This window comes from Peromyscus maniculatus, chromosome X (genome assembly GCF_049852395.1).
Source record: "Peromyscus maniculatus bairdii isolate BWxNUB_F1_BW_parent chromosome X, HU_Pman_BW_mat_3.1, whole genome shotgun sequence".
Lineage (NCBI taxonomy): Eukaryota > Metazoa > Chordata > Mammalia > Rodentia > Cricetidae > Peromyscus > Peromyscus maniculatus.
The window spans coordinates 113,363,527-113,380,550 of record NC_134875.1 but is presented as its reverse complement, the minus strand read 5'-3'; the positions used below and the strand labels follow the sequence as shown (position 1 = coordinate 113,380,550).

The following is a 17,024-nucleotide window of genomic DNA, read 5'->3' as shown; positions in this document are numbered from 1 at the left end:
GACCACCCTGGTCTACACAACGAAATCCACGTAACAGAAGCACGTGGACAGAGCCTATATCTATGGCAAACAAAAATAATAATAATCGTAATAATCACGGCAGTGAAAATAATAACATCAATATCATTTACAACAACAACAACAACATAGCGGAAGACCACTGCAGGCCAAAAAGGCAAAGAGGGTTTAGAAAGGGGAATAGAGGTGTATGAAGGTTCTCCTGCCTTGAAAGGGGAAAATGGTTTAGAGTTCTGTACATGGGAAGAGAGAAAAACAATGACAATCGCGGGTGGGGGTGTGGGGGGCTAAAAACTGGTGAAGGAAAGAAAGGACCTGGGTTTACAATAGAGAGAGGCAGCAGGGAATGGGGAAATGGGTGTAATGGTGGAAGGGAAAAAGCAGAATGGCCAGAAGTCTTGGGGGATGAACTAGGGGAAGGGAGGAGTTACAAGAAGAGGAGGAGGGGAGGAGAGGCAGGGCAAAAAGACACAGGAGTTGGACAAGGCAATAGGCAAAAAGAAAGGATGGGAAGGGGATGCAGAAGAGGAGGGGAAGGAAAGACAATGTGGAGGACCAAAGGTTACAGAGGGAAAAGGAAAAGACACTGAAAACACAAAATCAGGAGAGAAATTCAACCCCTGCTGGCCAATGCCACCCAGCCCTTGGGAGGCAGCCATCAGGAGGGAAAAAGGAAAGACATCAATTCTGGACAGACAGGACGAATGAGCCAATGAACACCTGAAAGAACCAACCAATGATGACACACAATGGGTGTCACCGGGACAAGGGGTTTCATTAAGCGTACTAAGCTGTGAAAATGACTTAAACGGAGGAGATACACACCTGTGACACTGTCAAAGAAGCAGATATTCAAAATAATCGCCTACAATAAGCTCTCCAATCGGCAAAACTGAATAGTCTGACAGCACTAAGATTTGACAACGATGCAGACCAACAGATTCTTTTGCATATTCTTCTCTGGGAAAAACTGAACCTTGCTTTAGAATCCATTTAGCCCTATGTGACACAAGGGATAGTCAGTCACTCGTAGATTCAGCTCTCAGAAACGGTCACATGGGATTTCTATGGTCAGGTGCCTCTTCTCAAGGCAGCAAGTGACAGAAATAACAAACCTCTACAAATTGCCACAAATCCACCTCACAAAAGGGTTTTTTACAATCAAAGTAGGCATGCGTTCTCCGGACAGTATCTTTGTTAAGGCTGTTTCTCAACGTGAATAAATTACAGACAGGACACCAACTAAGGATGATTCTGTACAGGTCCACATGATCTAAATGCATGTGAATGCAAATATCTGAAACAGCATTCTCTCATTTCTACAAAGACACCATCTCACTGAAAGGAGGAATGGATATGATCTGGGACTAGCCAGGCAGACCTGTACTCCAGCCAGCTGTTTGAGAGTTGGAGGAGAGCACATCTATACTTCCAAACCTACCTAATGACATAACAGTCATAAAGCTGGCCTAGGGCACAGCCAAGAATACGTTTCAATGTCCAAAGTGGAAGGATGGAAAAGGATTCTGATTTTCCTCACAAAAAAGTCCCAAAAACCCAGGACTAGGTTGGAGAATTTTAAGGGCAAGGTCTCTCTGGAGCTTTCGTTGGGGCTCTGATGGATGAAGAAATAACTTAGTTTCTTGTCTACAAACAGCTAATTGCTATAAGGGTATGAGCCTTTTTTGGTGTTTTCAATCCTGTAATATATATACATATGTATGTATATATAGAAAATATACACATATTAATGATATATACATATGTCTTATGCATACATGTGTGTATATGTTCATATGTACGTATAGATTCACTGTCCTTGTCCTCTGAGGCATCCTGAAGCAAGAAAAATTTAAGACCTTAAGCTGCATCCTTACCCCCAGTCCCTTTCCTCGCGGTGGTTTAGAATTTTGATTTTTTTACTGGGGACCCAGGTTTGTTATCAATGACCAGATTTCTGAGGGTCCCAGATTACAATCAAATCATATTCATACTGTTGGTCTGGGAAATCTTGTGTCTACACAGACAGCACAAAACCCATCATTATGAAACTCATTTGACCCTGTTATTAAATATTTTCTCTTTATAGTCTCAGCTATACGACGTTCCCATGTCTTTAAAGTTACTGAAAGGTTTGCAGGGAAGCCGAGGCAGGCAGATTTCTCAAATGAAAGCAAAGACTCTAAGTGCTTCAGCAATACACCACAAGAACCTGTCCACAACAGCAAAAGCAGCACGTGAGGGAAGAGAAAGAGCTCCTTAGAATCCTCCTGTCCTACGGTATTTTACTCCCAAGCCCTCTGCCTCTTCCTCCAGGCAGTCCCTCTGGCCTGCCTTCTCTTATTTGTGTCAATATCACGGCCATACTTACTCCTCCTCCTCCTCCCAAACTCTGAGGTCCATGTTCAGGAATCAGTTGTCCTAGATCAGCAGGTGGTTCTCCAGTGACAGGTTGCTGAGAAAGAGATGACCAGGGGATGAGAAGTTAGAGAAGATAGGAAAGCCTGGGATCAGGCATGCTTACACAAGCTGACTGCCGATGGAAGCAAGCACCAGGTCATTAGGAAACGCTGCATCCTATATACAGGTTTCACAAAAGGAAAAAGGGGACAGGATCAGAAAAAAAAACAAAATCTCATACAAGGGGACCAAGTCAACAAGAAGTCAATCAAACAACGATGCACAAACGTTAACACACAGCAGCTCTAGTGAGAACAAAACTGAGCAGACAGAGGGCATAGGAATGATAAGCATAGCCTGTCTGAGTGGGAGGATCTGGGTTCTCAGGATCCCAAGATACCGCCCCCGTGAGGGCCTCACTCCAGGGCATTACTGGCCTTGTGAAGCATGTTCCTGGATTTAGACTAGGAATAAAGTTCCTTCTCCACACATCTGTGCTTCAGAGGAAGCCCCAGGCAAGTCAGGGGCAACAACAGGATCTCAAGACTAGACATCTAATAAAATACAACAGAAATAATTATAAAGGTCCTGAAATCCAGGAGTTCAAGAGGCAAAGGAGGAAGAGCCCAGGGTTGTAAGGCTGGCCATCTCTGGAGCACAATGAAATCAATGGATGTCCATGAATACGTACATCCATCCTTAAGCACGTTTTAACCACACAGAGAAGGCATGAGATAGTCGCTCTGAACGACCCCACTCTCAAAGCAGCTTCTTTGTAGTAGACATTGACACAGGTCGAAAACAAATGACAATGGATACAACATGAGAAGTGGAAACAAAGTGAAGCTCTCATTAATCCATTCCATATAAACTGAGCAGAAATCATAAATCTGGGGATGTCAAAGGACGCTGTATCCCAGAAATAGGGAAGGCTGATGAAGGAAGATGCCTTAAGCCCAGGAATTTAAGGCCTGATCTGGGAAACCTCAAGAGACCTGCTCTCAAGGACAAATAAAGGGCCATAGTTTTCAGGTCACACAGGGAGCTATGAAGGGCCTCACACTCTAGAGGCACTCCTTATCCAAAATCCAACCACCTGAACTATTCTCTCATCCCCTGACCATTTCCCCAGAGTTCTACAAAATTCTATGTCTTTGCACCGTCTTCTCTGCTTCTTAAGCCCTGGCTTTCTTGGAAACAGGACAAGTTCTTTCAGGATAATAAAGGGGATATCTGTTTATATTTTCTAGAGGAAAACTCCTGCTTCCACGGTGTATTCATTTAAAAACCTAACCAATCATAAGACATAGGTAACACACAGTCACAGGTTTTAAGAGCAAAGCATACGAAAACCCTGACAAACACCACTCTCCTACCCAAAACTAAGGCTGATACACAGAAGACAGCAAAACAGGAAGAAAAGAAAGGAAAGAAATTTTTCAAGTAAGAAGTCAAGATATAGGTAGGTAAGCAGGTACCACTGGCATGATTCTTTACAACATCACTTGTGTGGCCAAAGATGACTAGGAAATAAGAAAGGCCTCAAACGAATGAGCCAACTCTCTGTCAAACTCACAAAACACAGACAGAACAAATGCAGGAAGACAAGAAGAACAACACAGAGTGACACTGTCAAAGAAATGAAGAGCTCACACCAGACACCAACAATAGACAGAGTAAAACCTCACTCTTGTCCTCCAGACCTCCCCGACATAGGACTAAAACTTAAACATCTGTACAGCAAGGCTCCTGACCCCACATGTGGAAGTTTCAGCATGTCCTTTAAGGTATACTAGGGTAGAGAGAAAAAAATCCCGAGCACAGAATTGACTGTCATGGCACATGCTGGCTCCCGAAATCTGTTAGGTCCCTGTTTTAAGTTCAGGGCCAGGGACGGGGGGATGGCCCCACGGACTAGCACGTGCTCTGTCAGGGCATCTGTTGAGCCTTATTCAAAGTACCACCTAGGGAGACAACCTGTCAACTGACTGCCCCCAGGCACCAAGAGGCAGGGGGACACACAAAGACCTCCAGCAGACCTAGGCTTGGCTACAGGCTCATTCACAGGGAACCCAGAACGCATCAAGGAAGAGATCCATTCCTTTCCTTCTCGACACCAGAGCCACTAACCTGGTCCTAGGAGTTTGGGGTCTCACCTCTCCTTGTTTGCCTATGGTCGGGGTAGGGAGGAGAGCCTTACCTACCTCACCAGATTTCATTGTACTTTCAGTGTTACTTAATGAGAAAGATTTTCCAGCTAAGGTAGGAACTTTCATTCCATGTGCCTCACTCCAGACCTGTTAGCAGTGCTTCTCTTCCTCATACACACAGACAGGGCCCTGATCTCTGCCTTGTCCCTAGTTCCAAAGGCCTAATAATGAAAACAGGTGTGTAGCAGGAATCTTAAAAGTTCTTATTAATAAAATCAAACCGGAGGCGAGTTATTGGGGTCCATGCTGGTAGATCAGAGAGACAGAACAAGCCACAGCTATCTCACCTCGATGGATCCTCAGCTGGTCTTGTCTCCTCAGACTGGAGGCCTCTGAGTCCTCATCCGGAATGGGTCTCAGCTGAATTACTGCTCAAAAGCCTGAATGCTTAACCAGCCAAAATCTTCTAGTTTCTGGTCCTCACACCTTATATATCTTTTTGTTTTCTACCACCACTCCCTGGGATTAAAGGCTGGCTTTCTGGGATTAAAGGCGTGTCACCATGCTTGGCTATTTCCAATGTGGCCTTGAACTCACAGAGATCCAGAGGGATTTCTATCTCTGGAATGCTAGGATTAAAGGAGTGAGTGCCACCATTTTCTAGCCTCTGTATCTAGTGGCTGTCTGTTCTCTGACCCCAGATAAATTTATTAGAGTACACAATATTTTGGGGAACACAATACCACCACACAGGTGCCTTAAACACTCTGTCTCTGATAAAGCTGAAATAAGTTCTCATGCAGCACAAGCTTTTCTCTTCCCAGTTCCCTCTTCTAATTCACCTCTGAGCTAATGGCTACTTCAAACCACCACAGAACTGGAGTCCAGGGATCATCAAGCAAGAAACTATAACAGCTAAAAGGTATTTAAAACCCCAGACACAAAAGTGTCTGGGTTCTACAAACCAGACTTTAATATGACCGTCTATTAATGTTAAATGCTCTCAACAATTGATCACCTGTTTCTCCTGGAGGCTAAATTAGTGAACAGGTGCCTTAAATAATCTGTCTCTGATAAATCTTAAAAACGTGTTCCAATCTCTCTGTCTCTCTCATGAACACTAGAGTACTAAACACTACCATGGTCACTAATTTTCTCATGGCTGCTTCTTAACATGTTCAAAATTTCTTCCAAGCCCCAGAAACTAGCTGAAATCCATCTGGACAGGTCCGATCTACTTCAGGCTTTCTCTGTCTCACCAGCAGCCATCCTGTCAGACACAAAAGCAGCCAGGGTGCCAAGCCAAGAGGGATGGACGGCTCCAGAGGAGCAGGACAGCCCACCATCTCAGGACGCCTGTCTTCCACAAAAAAAAATCCCTTCCCTACAAGCCCCTAAGAGACAAACAGTGCCCACCAAGTCAGCTGGAAGCAGTTTTTCTGGGAAAAATAACGCCCTATTCATATTCACTTGCTTTTTAGAATAAGCCAAAAGTCTAGAATGTTAGGATCCTGCCCTCACTCCCGAACATGCACAGCTTGGGGTCTTGTGTCTTACGTCATCAGGGGGTGCAGGCAATTATGTACCCGTCTTAAAAAGTCAGACAAGAGGCCCACCATGTGTCTCTCTGTCTCTCTCTGTCTCTCTGTCTCTCTCTCTGTCCCCTGTGCTCTCTCTGCTCTGTTCCTGCCAACGTTCATTCTCTCCAGGACTGGATATCTTTCCTCCTATCGCATCCTTGCTTCTAAGAAAGCTCTTTGTAACTCTGGTAGTCGTGGCCATGGCCTGTGACTTCTCCACTGGTAAACAGCGCCACCAACCATCACCATTTACCTTTCAAGACCCACACCTACAATCCCACTACTAGGGAGGAAGCAGAAGTTGTTATGTTGTACCTCAGGTCAGCAGAGCACAGGTACCAGTTTCCAGGTCATACTCTCTTAGAAAAACAAAAAGGCCATTTCAAATCCCAGCACTCAGGAGGAAGAGGCATGGGGATATCTCTCAGTTCCAGACCAGCCTGGACTACAAAGAAAGGTCGAGAACAACCAAAACTGTGACACTGAGAATCCCTGCTGCGTAAATAAAAAATTCTAAAAATATTTTCCAGAGTGGACAGGTTACTACACTCCTGACATCACAGCATTGTAGACACAGTAACAACGGTATCCAGATTCTCAGTCCACCCAAGGACACAATAAGACAATCAATGTCACATTTGAAGCAATTTGAAGCCTGACCTGGGTATTTACAAAAACCTTGACTCAAAATGAACACGTTCAAAAAACAAACAGACAAAAAAAACCCAGGACCTTAACTCAGACAAGCATGTAAGAGTAACTGTACTCCTTAGAAAAAACTATAAACCTATCCAAAAAAAAATGAGAACCTCAAGACTGCAATTGCATAAAGGTGCTTGGAATAAAACAAGACAAATAGGTTCAAACCTAAACTTTACATTGAAAGAACCAGCTCCAGAAAGCTGTTCTTGTGAATCTATTGCTGCAGTAAGTACAAGCGATTACATTCCAAGGGACACAGACCTGCAAAGGCAACATAAAACTCACACGTTCTTACATGTACAGAAAATATGAAACCACACACAAACGCAGGCATACACAGAAAGAAAGACAGAGAGAGAGAGAGAGACAGAGAGAGAGACAGAGACAAAGAGACAGAGAGACAGAGTGGGCAGGGGAGGCAATGAACAAAATACTAACAGATTCATCATTCATGATGACAGCCTCTCAAGACAACAGCACAATCTAAGGCTATGTGAAATCTATACACTGAAACCCTTTCCATCTGGCACTACCCAGTGATAGACATAAGAACACAGATCAAAGTAATGCTTTACATATTGTTTTAAGTGGAAACTAACAGACTATTAACACCTTTTCCCCCAGATTCGTCAACTGCAACAGGCATACACTCCCCTCCACACGACTTCCACCCCCAAAATAGACGCTTAAAAATACAGAAATCTAAGGACTGATCTACAGGGACAAATGTGGAGAAAATCATAGGTTAAAAGGAAAAGGAAAGTGGGAAGGAGATGCAAAGGGACTGGAAGGGGAGAGGAAGTTGGAAATGGAGCCATGAATTAGAAAGGTAGGAGAGGATAGGTAAGAGGAAATGGTCTGGGGAAGCAAAGAAGAACTCAGAAAGTGGGGACTGAACCTAAAAAACAACAGGGGGTCAGAAGAGAGAGAGCAAAAGGAAAGGGGAAAGAGAACTAAAGAGGACAGGGGACACAGGGTTGCAAAGGACTAAGTGTTAGGACAGGAAAAAATTTAAAAGAGAACGGGTTGGGAATGGGTAGAAATGGCAGACGAGAAAAAGAAATTTTAAAGGGTTACAAAGAAGAAAGAGCACAGAGGAGAAAATGGTACAGAAAGGAGTTGGAGAACTGGAGCAAAGGGAAAGGAATGGAAAAGGAGAAGAGGTAGGAAATGCATGGGAAGGAGCCAGGTCATGGGAACAGGGAAACGAACCTGGAAAGGCAAAAGTGGTGATGGTTGGGGAAAAGAGGACAGGGGTGGGGCACGTGGACAGGGGTTAGGGGTTTCACAACGGAGGCTGTGGTGGAAAAGAGAAGGGACAGAACAGAAGGGACCAGGTAAAAGGGTTCTAAAGAGGTGCAGGATGAAAAAGTTAGAAATGGGTATTGTTAAGTGGAGAAAGAAAGATGGAGGGACAGACTAGGGGTTGTCAGGAGAAAGCAGGGGAGAGGGGGAAGGAGGGGCACACAGGGAGAGAGGAGAAAGGGTTGGGCAGGGAGAAAGCACATTGGAGGCAGATAAATGGTGGGGAGTGGACCATAATGACACAGGGGACAGAGGAAGACCTGGGAAGGAGGGGAGCTTGGAATTAGCTATAGTGGAAGGGAGGGGTGAAAGGCGTGAGGAAGGGGTTGGAAAGAGAGGAAAGGGGAAAGGAGGTTGGATAGGAGAAAGGAGGTAAAGAAGTCCCTCCCCAAACGTCCCACCAATCAGCAAAGACGTTTAAAAACTGCCTGGACTGAGTCTACTGGGTTAATCTCAGTCCTCGGGGGAGCAGTTGCCATGGACGTGGTGGGAATTGGGGGTAAGGTCGGGGGAAAGGGAGGGAGACGGGAGGGGGAGAACAAGGGAATCCGTGGCTGATATGTAGAAATGAATGGTATTGTAAAAGAAAAAAGAAAAAAATAATAATATATTCATAGAAAAAAAAAAAACTACCGAGAACGGAAAGAATGGGGCTAAACCACTCAAATCTGTAATAAAAATCGACTGGGGAAGGCACCCCACCGAATGCAACCCCTGGGTCTAACGGAAAAGGAAAGGACTCGAACGTTCCAGAACGCCCTCAACGGGCCACGCTTAAGTGAGACGACGCCTGAGGAGAAACGGGGGCCTTGGGGTGGAGGAACCCCGAGAAACAAGTCTACTCACTGCCATGGTGAGCAGAGGGCTCCACTGGGCCGATGTCAGCACTCGGCATCCAAGGAGAGGGCCCACAACTCTGAGAAAGGCCACAAGCCGGCCGCGAAAGCCCCGAAAAGGCCTCAGCGCCTAGGCGCCACAGATGCCGGCCCCACGGCCCACACTGTCCACCACACACCAGGGCATTCTGGGAACCGGAAGTGAGCAACCTTCTACAGCGCCCCCTACTGGAAGGGCGGCACAGACAGCCTGCGGCCCGGGGCCACGGCCTGCTTTGCAGAAGCTGGCCCCTCCAGCTTACTATGGAGAGGGAAATGGAGGAGGAGTTGGATCTCAGCCCCAATACTCACCTGACTTTCGGGTAGCAGGGATCCTACAAGAACTCACACAGGATTTATAACTGAGCCATGAGTGCAAAGCACAGAAGAGTGCTTTAACGGAGACTGCACGGGAAGGAATTACCCTATCTCTTCTCCTGGGGCTTTTCTAGGAGGATCACCCTACTTCCCAGGGGCCTTTAACATAGGGAAAGGGCTGTGATGGGGGGGCGCTTGTCTAGGAAAAGAAAGTATTTGCAAAGAGGCAGGAAGAAAAAGGGGTACTTTGCAAAAGTGGGGGTAAGTCTCAGGGGGAGGTGTTCGTGGCTACAGGGGAGAGGGCGCGGAGAGGAAAAGGTCGAGAAAGGGATAAAGGTATGGAAAGTGGAGAAATCTCTGAACAGGGAGGAAGAGGCTTAGGAAGGCACAAAGGGTGGGAACTTGGAAAAGCATGGGGGAAGGGGAAAAGGGGAAGGGATAGGGATCAGAGAAGAGGCACAAAAGGAAGAAGAGGGCTTGGGAATGGGAAAGAGGTGGCAGGGAGTAAAAGGGTGGGAAATGAGGAAAGGACTGTGTAAGGAGAAATGGGAGTGATTTTTAAAATGGAAATCTGGCCAGGATGCCAGCACAGGACTTTAATCCCAGGCCTCCTGGAGCAGAAATAGGAGATTCTCTTAACTCGAGACCACCCTGGTCTACACAATGAAATCCATGTAAGAGAAGCACGTGGACAGAGCCTATCTCTATGGCAAACAAAAATAACAACATTAATTGTATTAATCCCGGTGGTGAAAATAATAACATCAATATCACTTACAACAGCAACAAAATAACGGAAGACCACTGCAGGCCGAAAAGGCAAAGAGGGTTTAGAAAGGGAAAAAGTGGTGTATGCAGGTTCTCCTGCCTTGAAATGGGAAAATGGTTTAGAGTTCTGTACATGGGAAGAGAGAAATACAATGACAATCGCGGGTGGGGGTGTGGGGGGCTAAAAACTGGTGAAGGAAAGAAAGGACCTGGGTTTACAATAGAGAGAGGCAGCAGGGAATGGGGAAATGGGTGTAATGGTGGAAGGGAAAAAGCAGAATGGCCAGAAGTCTTGGGGGATGAACTAGGGGAAGGGAGGAGTTACAAGAAGAGGAGGAGGGGAGGAGAGGCAGGGCAAAAAGACACAGGAGTTGGACAAGGCAATAGGCAAAAAGAAAGGATGGGAAGGGGATGCAGAAGAGGAGGGGAAGGAAAGACAATGTGGAGGACCAAAGGTTACAGAGGGAAAAGGAAAAGACACTGAAAACACAAAATCAGGAGAGAAATTCAACCCCTGCTGGCCAATGCCACCCAGCCCTTGGGAGGCAGCCATCAGGAGGTAAAACAGAAAGACATCAATTCTGGACAGACAGGACGAATGAGCCAATGAACACCTGAAAGAACCAACCAATGATGACACACAATGGGTGTCACCGGGACAAGGGGTTTCATTAAGCATACTAAGCTGTGAAAATGACTTAAACGGAGGAGATACACACCTGTGACACTGTCAAAGAAGCAGATATTCAAAATAATCGCCTACAATAAGCTCTCCAATCGGCAAAACTGAATAGTCGGACTGCACTAAGATTTGACAACGATGCAGACCAACAGATTCTTTTGCATGACTTCTCTGGGAAAAACTGAACCTCCTTTAGAATCCATTTAGCCCTAAGCTACACAGGGACAGTCAGTCACTCACAGATGAAGCTCTCAGACATGGTCACATAGGATATCTATGGTCAGGTGCCTCTTCTCAATGCAGCAAGAGACAGAAATAACAAACCTCTACAAGTTACCACAAATCCACATCACAAAAGGGTTTTTTACAATCTCAGTAGGCACACGTTCTCGGGATAGTATCTTTGTTAAGACTGTTTCTCAACGTGAATAATTTACAGACAGGAGATCAACTAAGGATGATTCTGTACAGGTCCACATGATCTAAATGCATGTGAACGCAAATATCTGAAACAGCATTCTCTCATTTCTACAAAGACACCATCTCACTGAAAGGAGGAATGGATATGATCTGGGACTAGCCAGGCAGACCTGTAATCCAGCCAGCTGTTTGAGAGTTGGAGGAGAGCACATCTATACTTCCAAACCTACCTAGTGACATAACAGTCATAAAGCTGGTCTAGGGCAGAGCCAAGAATACGTTTCATTGTCCAAAGTGGAAAGATGGAAAAGGATTGTGATATTCCTCACAAAAAAGTCCCGAAAACCCTGGACTAGACTGGTGGATTTTAAGGGCTAGGTCTCTCTGGAGCTTTCCCTGGGGCCTTGATGGATGAAGAAATAACTTAGTTTCTTGTCTACAAACAGCTCCATGCGATAAGGGTAAGATCCATATTAGGTGTTTTCAATCCTGTAATATATATACATACACATCTATGTATGTATATATAGAAAATATACATATATTAATGATATATACATATATCTTATGCATACATGTGTGTATATGTTTATATGTACATATAGATTCACTGTCCTTGTCCTCTGAGGCATCCTGAAGCAAGAAAAATTTAAGACCTTAACCTACATCCTTACCCCCAGTCCCTTTCCTCGCTGTGGTTTAGGATTTTGATTTTTTTTACTGTGTACTCCTGTTTGATATCGATTATAATGACCAGATTTCTGAGGGCACCAGATTACAATCAAATCATGTTCATACTGTTGGTCTGGACAATCTTGTGTCTACACAGACATCACAAAACCCATCATTATGAAACTCATTTGACCCTGTTATTAAATATTTTCTCTTTATAGTCTCAGCTATACGACGTTCCCATGTCTTTAAAGTTACTGAAAGGTTTGCAGGGAAGCCGAGGCAGGCAGATTTCTCAAATGAAAGCAAAGACTCTAAGTGCTTCAGCAATACACCACAAGAACCTGTCCACAACAGCAAAAGCAGCACGTGAGGGAAGAGAAAGAGCTCCTTAGAATCCTCCTGTCCTACGGTATTTTACTCCCAAGCCCTCTGCCTCTTCCTCCAGGCAGTCCCTCTGGCCTGCCTTCTCTTATTTGTGTCAATATCACGGCCATACTTACTCCTCCTCCTCCTCCCAAACTCTGAGGTCCATGTTCAGGAATCAGTTGTCCTAGATCAGCAGGTGGTTCTCCAGTGACAGGTTGCTGAGAAAGAGATGACCAAGGGATGAGAAGTTAGAAAAGATAGGAAAGCCTAGGATCAGGCATGCTTACACAAGCTGACTGCCGATGGAAGCACCAGGTCATTAGGAAATGCTGCATCCTATATACAGGTTTCACAAAAGGAAAAAGGGGACAGGATCACCAAAAAAATCTCATACAAGTGGACCAAGTCAGCAGGAAGTCAATGAAGCAACGATGCACAAACGTAACACACAGCAGCTCCAGTGAGGCACAAACTGAGCAGATAGAGACCACAGGAATGATAAGCATGGCCTGTCCAGGTGGGAGGACCTGGGTTCTGTTGTAGGGAGTCATTCCAGCTTGGATCTGGCAGTTCCAACCCCCATTGAGACTCTGCCAACTGTCATACCTATGAGGCGGGGTCAGGGGAGGCACCTGGTCACCCGAGAGCTGGATGGGCCAGCGCTCTCTCTGTGTGCTTTCTCTGTGCCAGGACGCTGAATGGTGAAGGTGGACTGTGCAGAGCTCCAGAGAACACCGCTGGATTGCAATACACCTTCTCCAGACCCTGCGACCTACCTATTACTTAATTTGTGAGTTAAGCCATAAAATAAATATCCTTTTAACTATGTGGAGTGGCCAAAATAATTTCTCCAATAGGGTTCTCAGGATCCCAAGATACCACAACCGTGGGGGCCTCACTCCAGGCAATTACTGGCCTTGTGAAGCATGTTCTTGGATTTAGACCAGGAATTAAGATCCTTCTCCACACATCTGTGCCTCACAGGAAGCCCCAGACAAGTCAGTGGCAACAACAGGATCTTAAGACTAAACATCTAATAAAATACAACAGTTTATTCATAAAGGGCCTGAAATCCGGGAGTTCAAGAGGCAAAGGAGGAAGAGCCCAGGGTTGAAAGGTTGGCCATCTCTGGAGCACAATGAAATGGATGGATGTCCAGGCATACATACATCCATCCTTACGCACGTTTTAACCACCCAGAGAAGGCATGAGATAGTTGCCGTGAACGACCACACTCTCAAAACAGCTCCTTGTAGTAGACATTGACACAGGTCTAAAACAAAATGACACTGGATGCAGCATGAGAAGTGGAAACAAAACTGAAGTTCCCATTAATCCATTCCATATAAACTGAGCAGAAATCATAAATCTGCGTATGTCAAAGGACCCTGTATTCCAGAAATAGGAAAGGCTGATGAAGGAAGATGCCTTAAGCCCAGGAATTTAAGGCCTGGCCTGGGAAACCTCAAGAGACCTGTTCTCAAGGACAAATAAAGGGCCATAGTTTTCAGGTCACACAGGGAGCTATGAAGGGCATCACACTCTAGAGGCACTCCTTATCCAAAATCCAACCACCTGAAATATTCCCTCATCCCCTGACCATTTCCCCAGAGTTCTGAACAATCCTATGTCTTTGCACTGTCTTCTCTACTTCTTAAGCCCTGACTTTCTTGGAAACAGGACAAGTTCTTTCAGGATAATAAAGGGGATATCTGTTTCTATTTTCAAGAGGAAAACTCCTGCTTCCATGGTGTGTACATTTACAAACCTAACCAATCATAAGACATAGGTAACACACTCTCACAGGTTTTAAGAGCAAGGCATACGAAAACCCTGACAAACACCACTCTCCTACCCAAAACTAATAGGCTGATACACAGAAGAGAGCAAAACAGGAAGAAAAGAAAGGAAAGATTTCCGAATAAGAAGTCAAGGTACAGGTAGGTAAGCAGGTACCACTGGCATGATTCTTTACAACATCACCTGTGTGGCCAAAGATGACTAGGAAATAAGAAAGGCCTCAAACGAATGAGCCAACTCTCTGTCAAACTCACAAAACACAGACAGAACAAACGCAGGAAGACAAGAAGGACAACTCAGAGTGAGACTGTCAAAGAAACGAAGAGCTCACACCAGACACCAACAGTAGACAGAGTAAAACCTGACTCTTGTCCTCCAGACCTCCCTGACAAAGGACTAAACTTAAACATCTGTAGAGCAAGGCTTCCGACCCCACAGGTGGAAGTTTCAGCATGTCGTTTAAGGTATACTATGGTAGAGAAAAAAAAAGCACGAGAACAGAATTGATTGTCATGGCACATGCGGGCTCCCGAAAGCTGTTGGGTCCCTGTTTTAAGATCAGGGCCTGGAGAGGGCGAGGGGAAATGGCCACACAGCCTAGTGAGTGCTCTGTCAGGGCATCAGTTGAGCCTTATTCAAAGTACCACCTAGGGAGACAACCTGTCAACTGACTGCCCCCAGGCACCAAGAGGCAGGGGGACACACAAAGACCTCCAGCAGACCTAGGCTTGGCTACAGGCTCATTCACAGGGAACCCAGAACACATCATGGAAGAGATCCATTCCTTTCCTTCTCGACACCAGAGCCACTAACCTGGTCCTAGGAGTTTGGGGTCTCACCTCTCCTTGTTGTATATTGTCGGGGTAGGGAGGACAGCCTTACCTACCTCACCAGATTTAATTGTACTTTCAGTGTTACTTAATGAGAAAGATTTTCCAGCTAAGGTAGGAACTTTCATTCCATGTGCCTCACTCCAGACCTGTTAGCAGTGCTTCTCATCCTCATACACACAGACAGGGCCCTGATCTCTGCCTTGTCCCTAGTTCCAAAGGCCTAATAATGAAAATAGGGGCCTTAAATAATCTCTCTCTGATAAAGCTAAAATAAGTTCTCATGGACCACAAGCTTTTCTCTTCCCAGTTCCCTCTTCTAATTCACCCCTCAGCTAATGGCTACTTCGGAACACCACTGAACTGGAGTCCAGGGATCATCAATCAATAAACTATAACAGCTAAAAGGTATTTAAACCCCCAGACCCAAAAGCTTCTGGGTTCTACTAACCAGACTTTAATATGACCGTCTATTAATGTTAAATGCTCACAACAATTGATCACCTGTTTCTCCTGGATGCTAAATTAGTGAACAGGTCCCTTAAATAATCTCTCTCTGATAAATCTTAAAAACGTGTTCCAATCTCTCTGTCTCTCTCATGAACACTAACCAACATAAGCAGAGCACTAAACACTACCATGGTCACTAATTTGCTGTGGGATGGTCTGTATGTCAAATTGCTCTGATTGGTCAATAAATAAAACACTGGTTGGCCAGTGGCCAGGCAGGAAGTAGGTGGGAAGGAGAGAGGAGAATTCTGGGAAGCGGAAGACTGAGGCAGAGAGACACTGCCAGCCGCAGCCATGACCAGCAGCATGTGAAGACGCCGGTAAGCCACCAGCCACCTGGCAAGGTATAGATTTAAAAAAATGGATTAATTTAAGCTATAAGAACAGTTAGCAAGAAGCCTGCCACGGCCATACAGTTTGTAAGTAATATAAGTCTCTGTGTTTACTTGGTTGGTCTGAGCGGCTGTGGAACTGGCTGGTGACAAAGATTTGTCCTGACTGTGGGCAAAGCAGGAAAACTCTAGCTACACTAATTTTCTCCTGGCTGCTCCTTAACATGTTCAAAATGTCTCCCAAGCCCCAGAAACTAGCTGAACTCCATCTGGACAGGTCCGATCTACTTCAGGCTTTCTCTGTCTCACCAGCAGCCATCCTGTCAGACACAAAAGCAGCCAGAGTGCCAAGCCAAGAGAGCTGGACGGCTCCAGAGCCGCAGGGAAACCCACCATCCCAGGACGTCTGTCTAACTATAAAAAACCCCTTCCCTACAAGCCCCTAAGAGCCAAACAGTGCTGACCATGTCGGGTGGAAGCAGTTTTTCTGGGAAAAATAACGCCCTATTCATATTCACTTGCTTTTTAGAATAAGCCAAAAGTCTAGAATGTTAGGATCCTGCCCTCACTCCCGAACATGCACAGCTTGGGGTCTTGCGTCTTATGTCATCAGGGGGTGCTGGCCATTATGTACCCGCCTTTAAAAGTCAGACAGGAAGCCCTACCGTGTGTCTCTCTGTCTCTCTGTCTCTCTCTGTCCTCTGTGCTCTCTCTGTTCTGTTCCTGCCAACGTTCATTCTCTCCAGGCCTGGATATCTTTCCTCCTATTGCATCCTTGCTTCTAAGAAAGCTCCTTGTTACTCTGGTAGTCGTGGCCATGGCCTGTGACTTCTCCACTGGTAACCAGCGCCACCAACCATCACCATATACCTTTCGAGACCTACACCTACAATCCCACTACTAGGGAGGAAGCAGAAGTTGTTATCATGTTGTACCTCAGGTCAGCAGAGCACAGGTACCAGTTTCCAGGTCATACTCTCTTAGAAAAACAAAAAGGCCATTTCAAATCCCAGCACTCAGGAGGAAGAGGCATGGGGATATCTCTCAGTTCCAGACCAGCCTGGATTACAAAGAAAGCTCGAGAACAACCAAAACTGTGACAGCGAGAATCCCTGCTGCGTAAATAAAAAATTCTAAAAATATTTTCCAGAGTGGACAGGATACTAAACTCCTGACATCACAGCATTGTAGACACAGTGACAAGAGTATCCAGATTCTTAGTCTACCAAAGGACAAAATAAGACAACCAATGTCACATTTAAGCAATTTGAAGCCTTATCTGGGTAATTTAGA

General features: G+C 45.4%; 1 protein-coding gene across 4 annotated transcripts in view; it reads right to left on the bottom strand.

Annotated features, from left to right (window-relative positions):
* Nucleotides 1-17,024, bottom strand: part of Scml2 (Scm polycomb group protein like 2) — a 245,418-nt gene that overhangs the window by 200,896 nt on the left and 27,498 nt on the right. For 3 of the 4 annotated variants that reach the window (XM_076562544.1, XM_076562546.1, XM_076562547.1), the window contains 2 exons: nucleotides 12,394-12,477; nucleotides 2,390-2,473 (listed from right to left, as the gene is read on the bottom strand). In XM_076562544.1, coding sequence (XP_076418659.1) covers nucleotides 2,390-2,473; nucleotides 12,394-12,477 — 168 coding nt within the window. Of the gene's footprint in view, nucleotides 1-2,389; nucleotides 2,474-9,001; nucleotides 9,132-12,393; nucleotides 12,478-17,024 lie in introns of those variants that run through there. The other variant, XM_076562548.1, reaches the window with a different exon arrangement.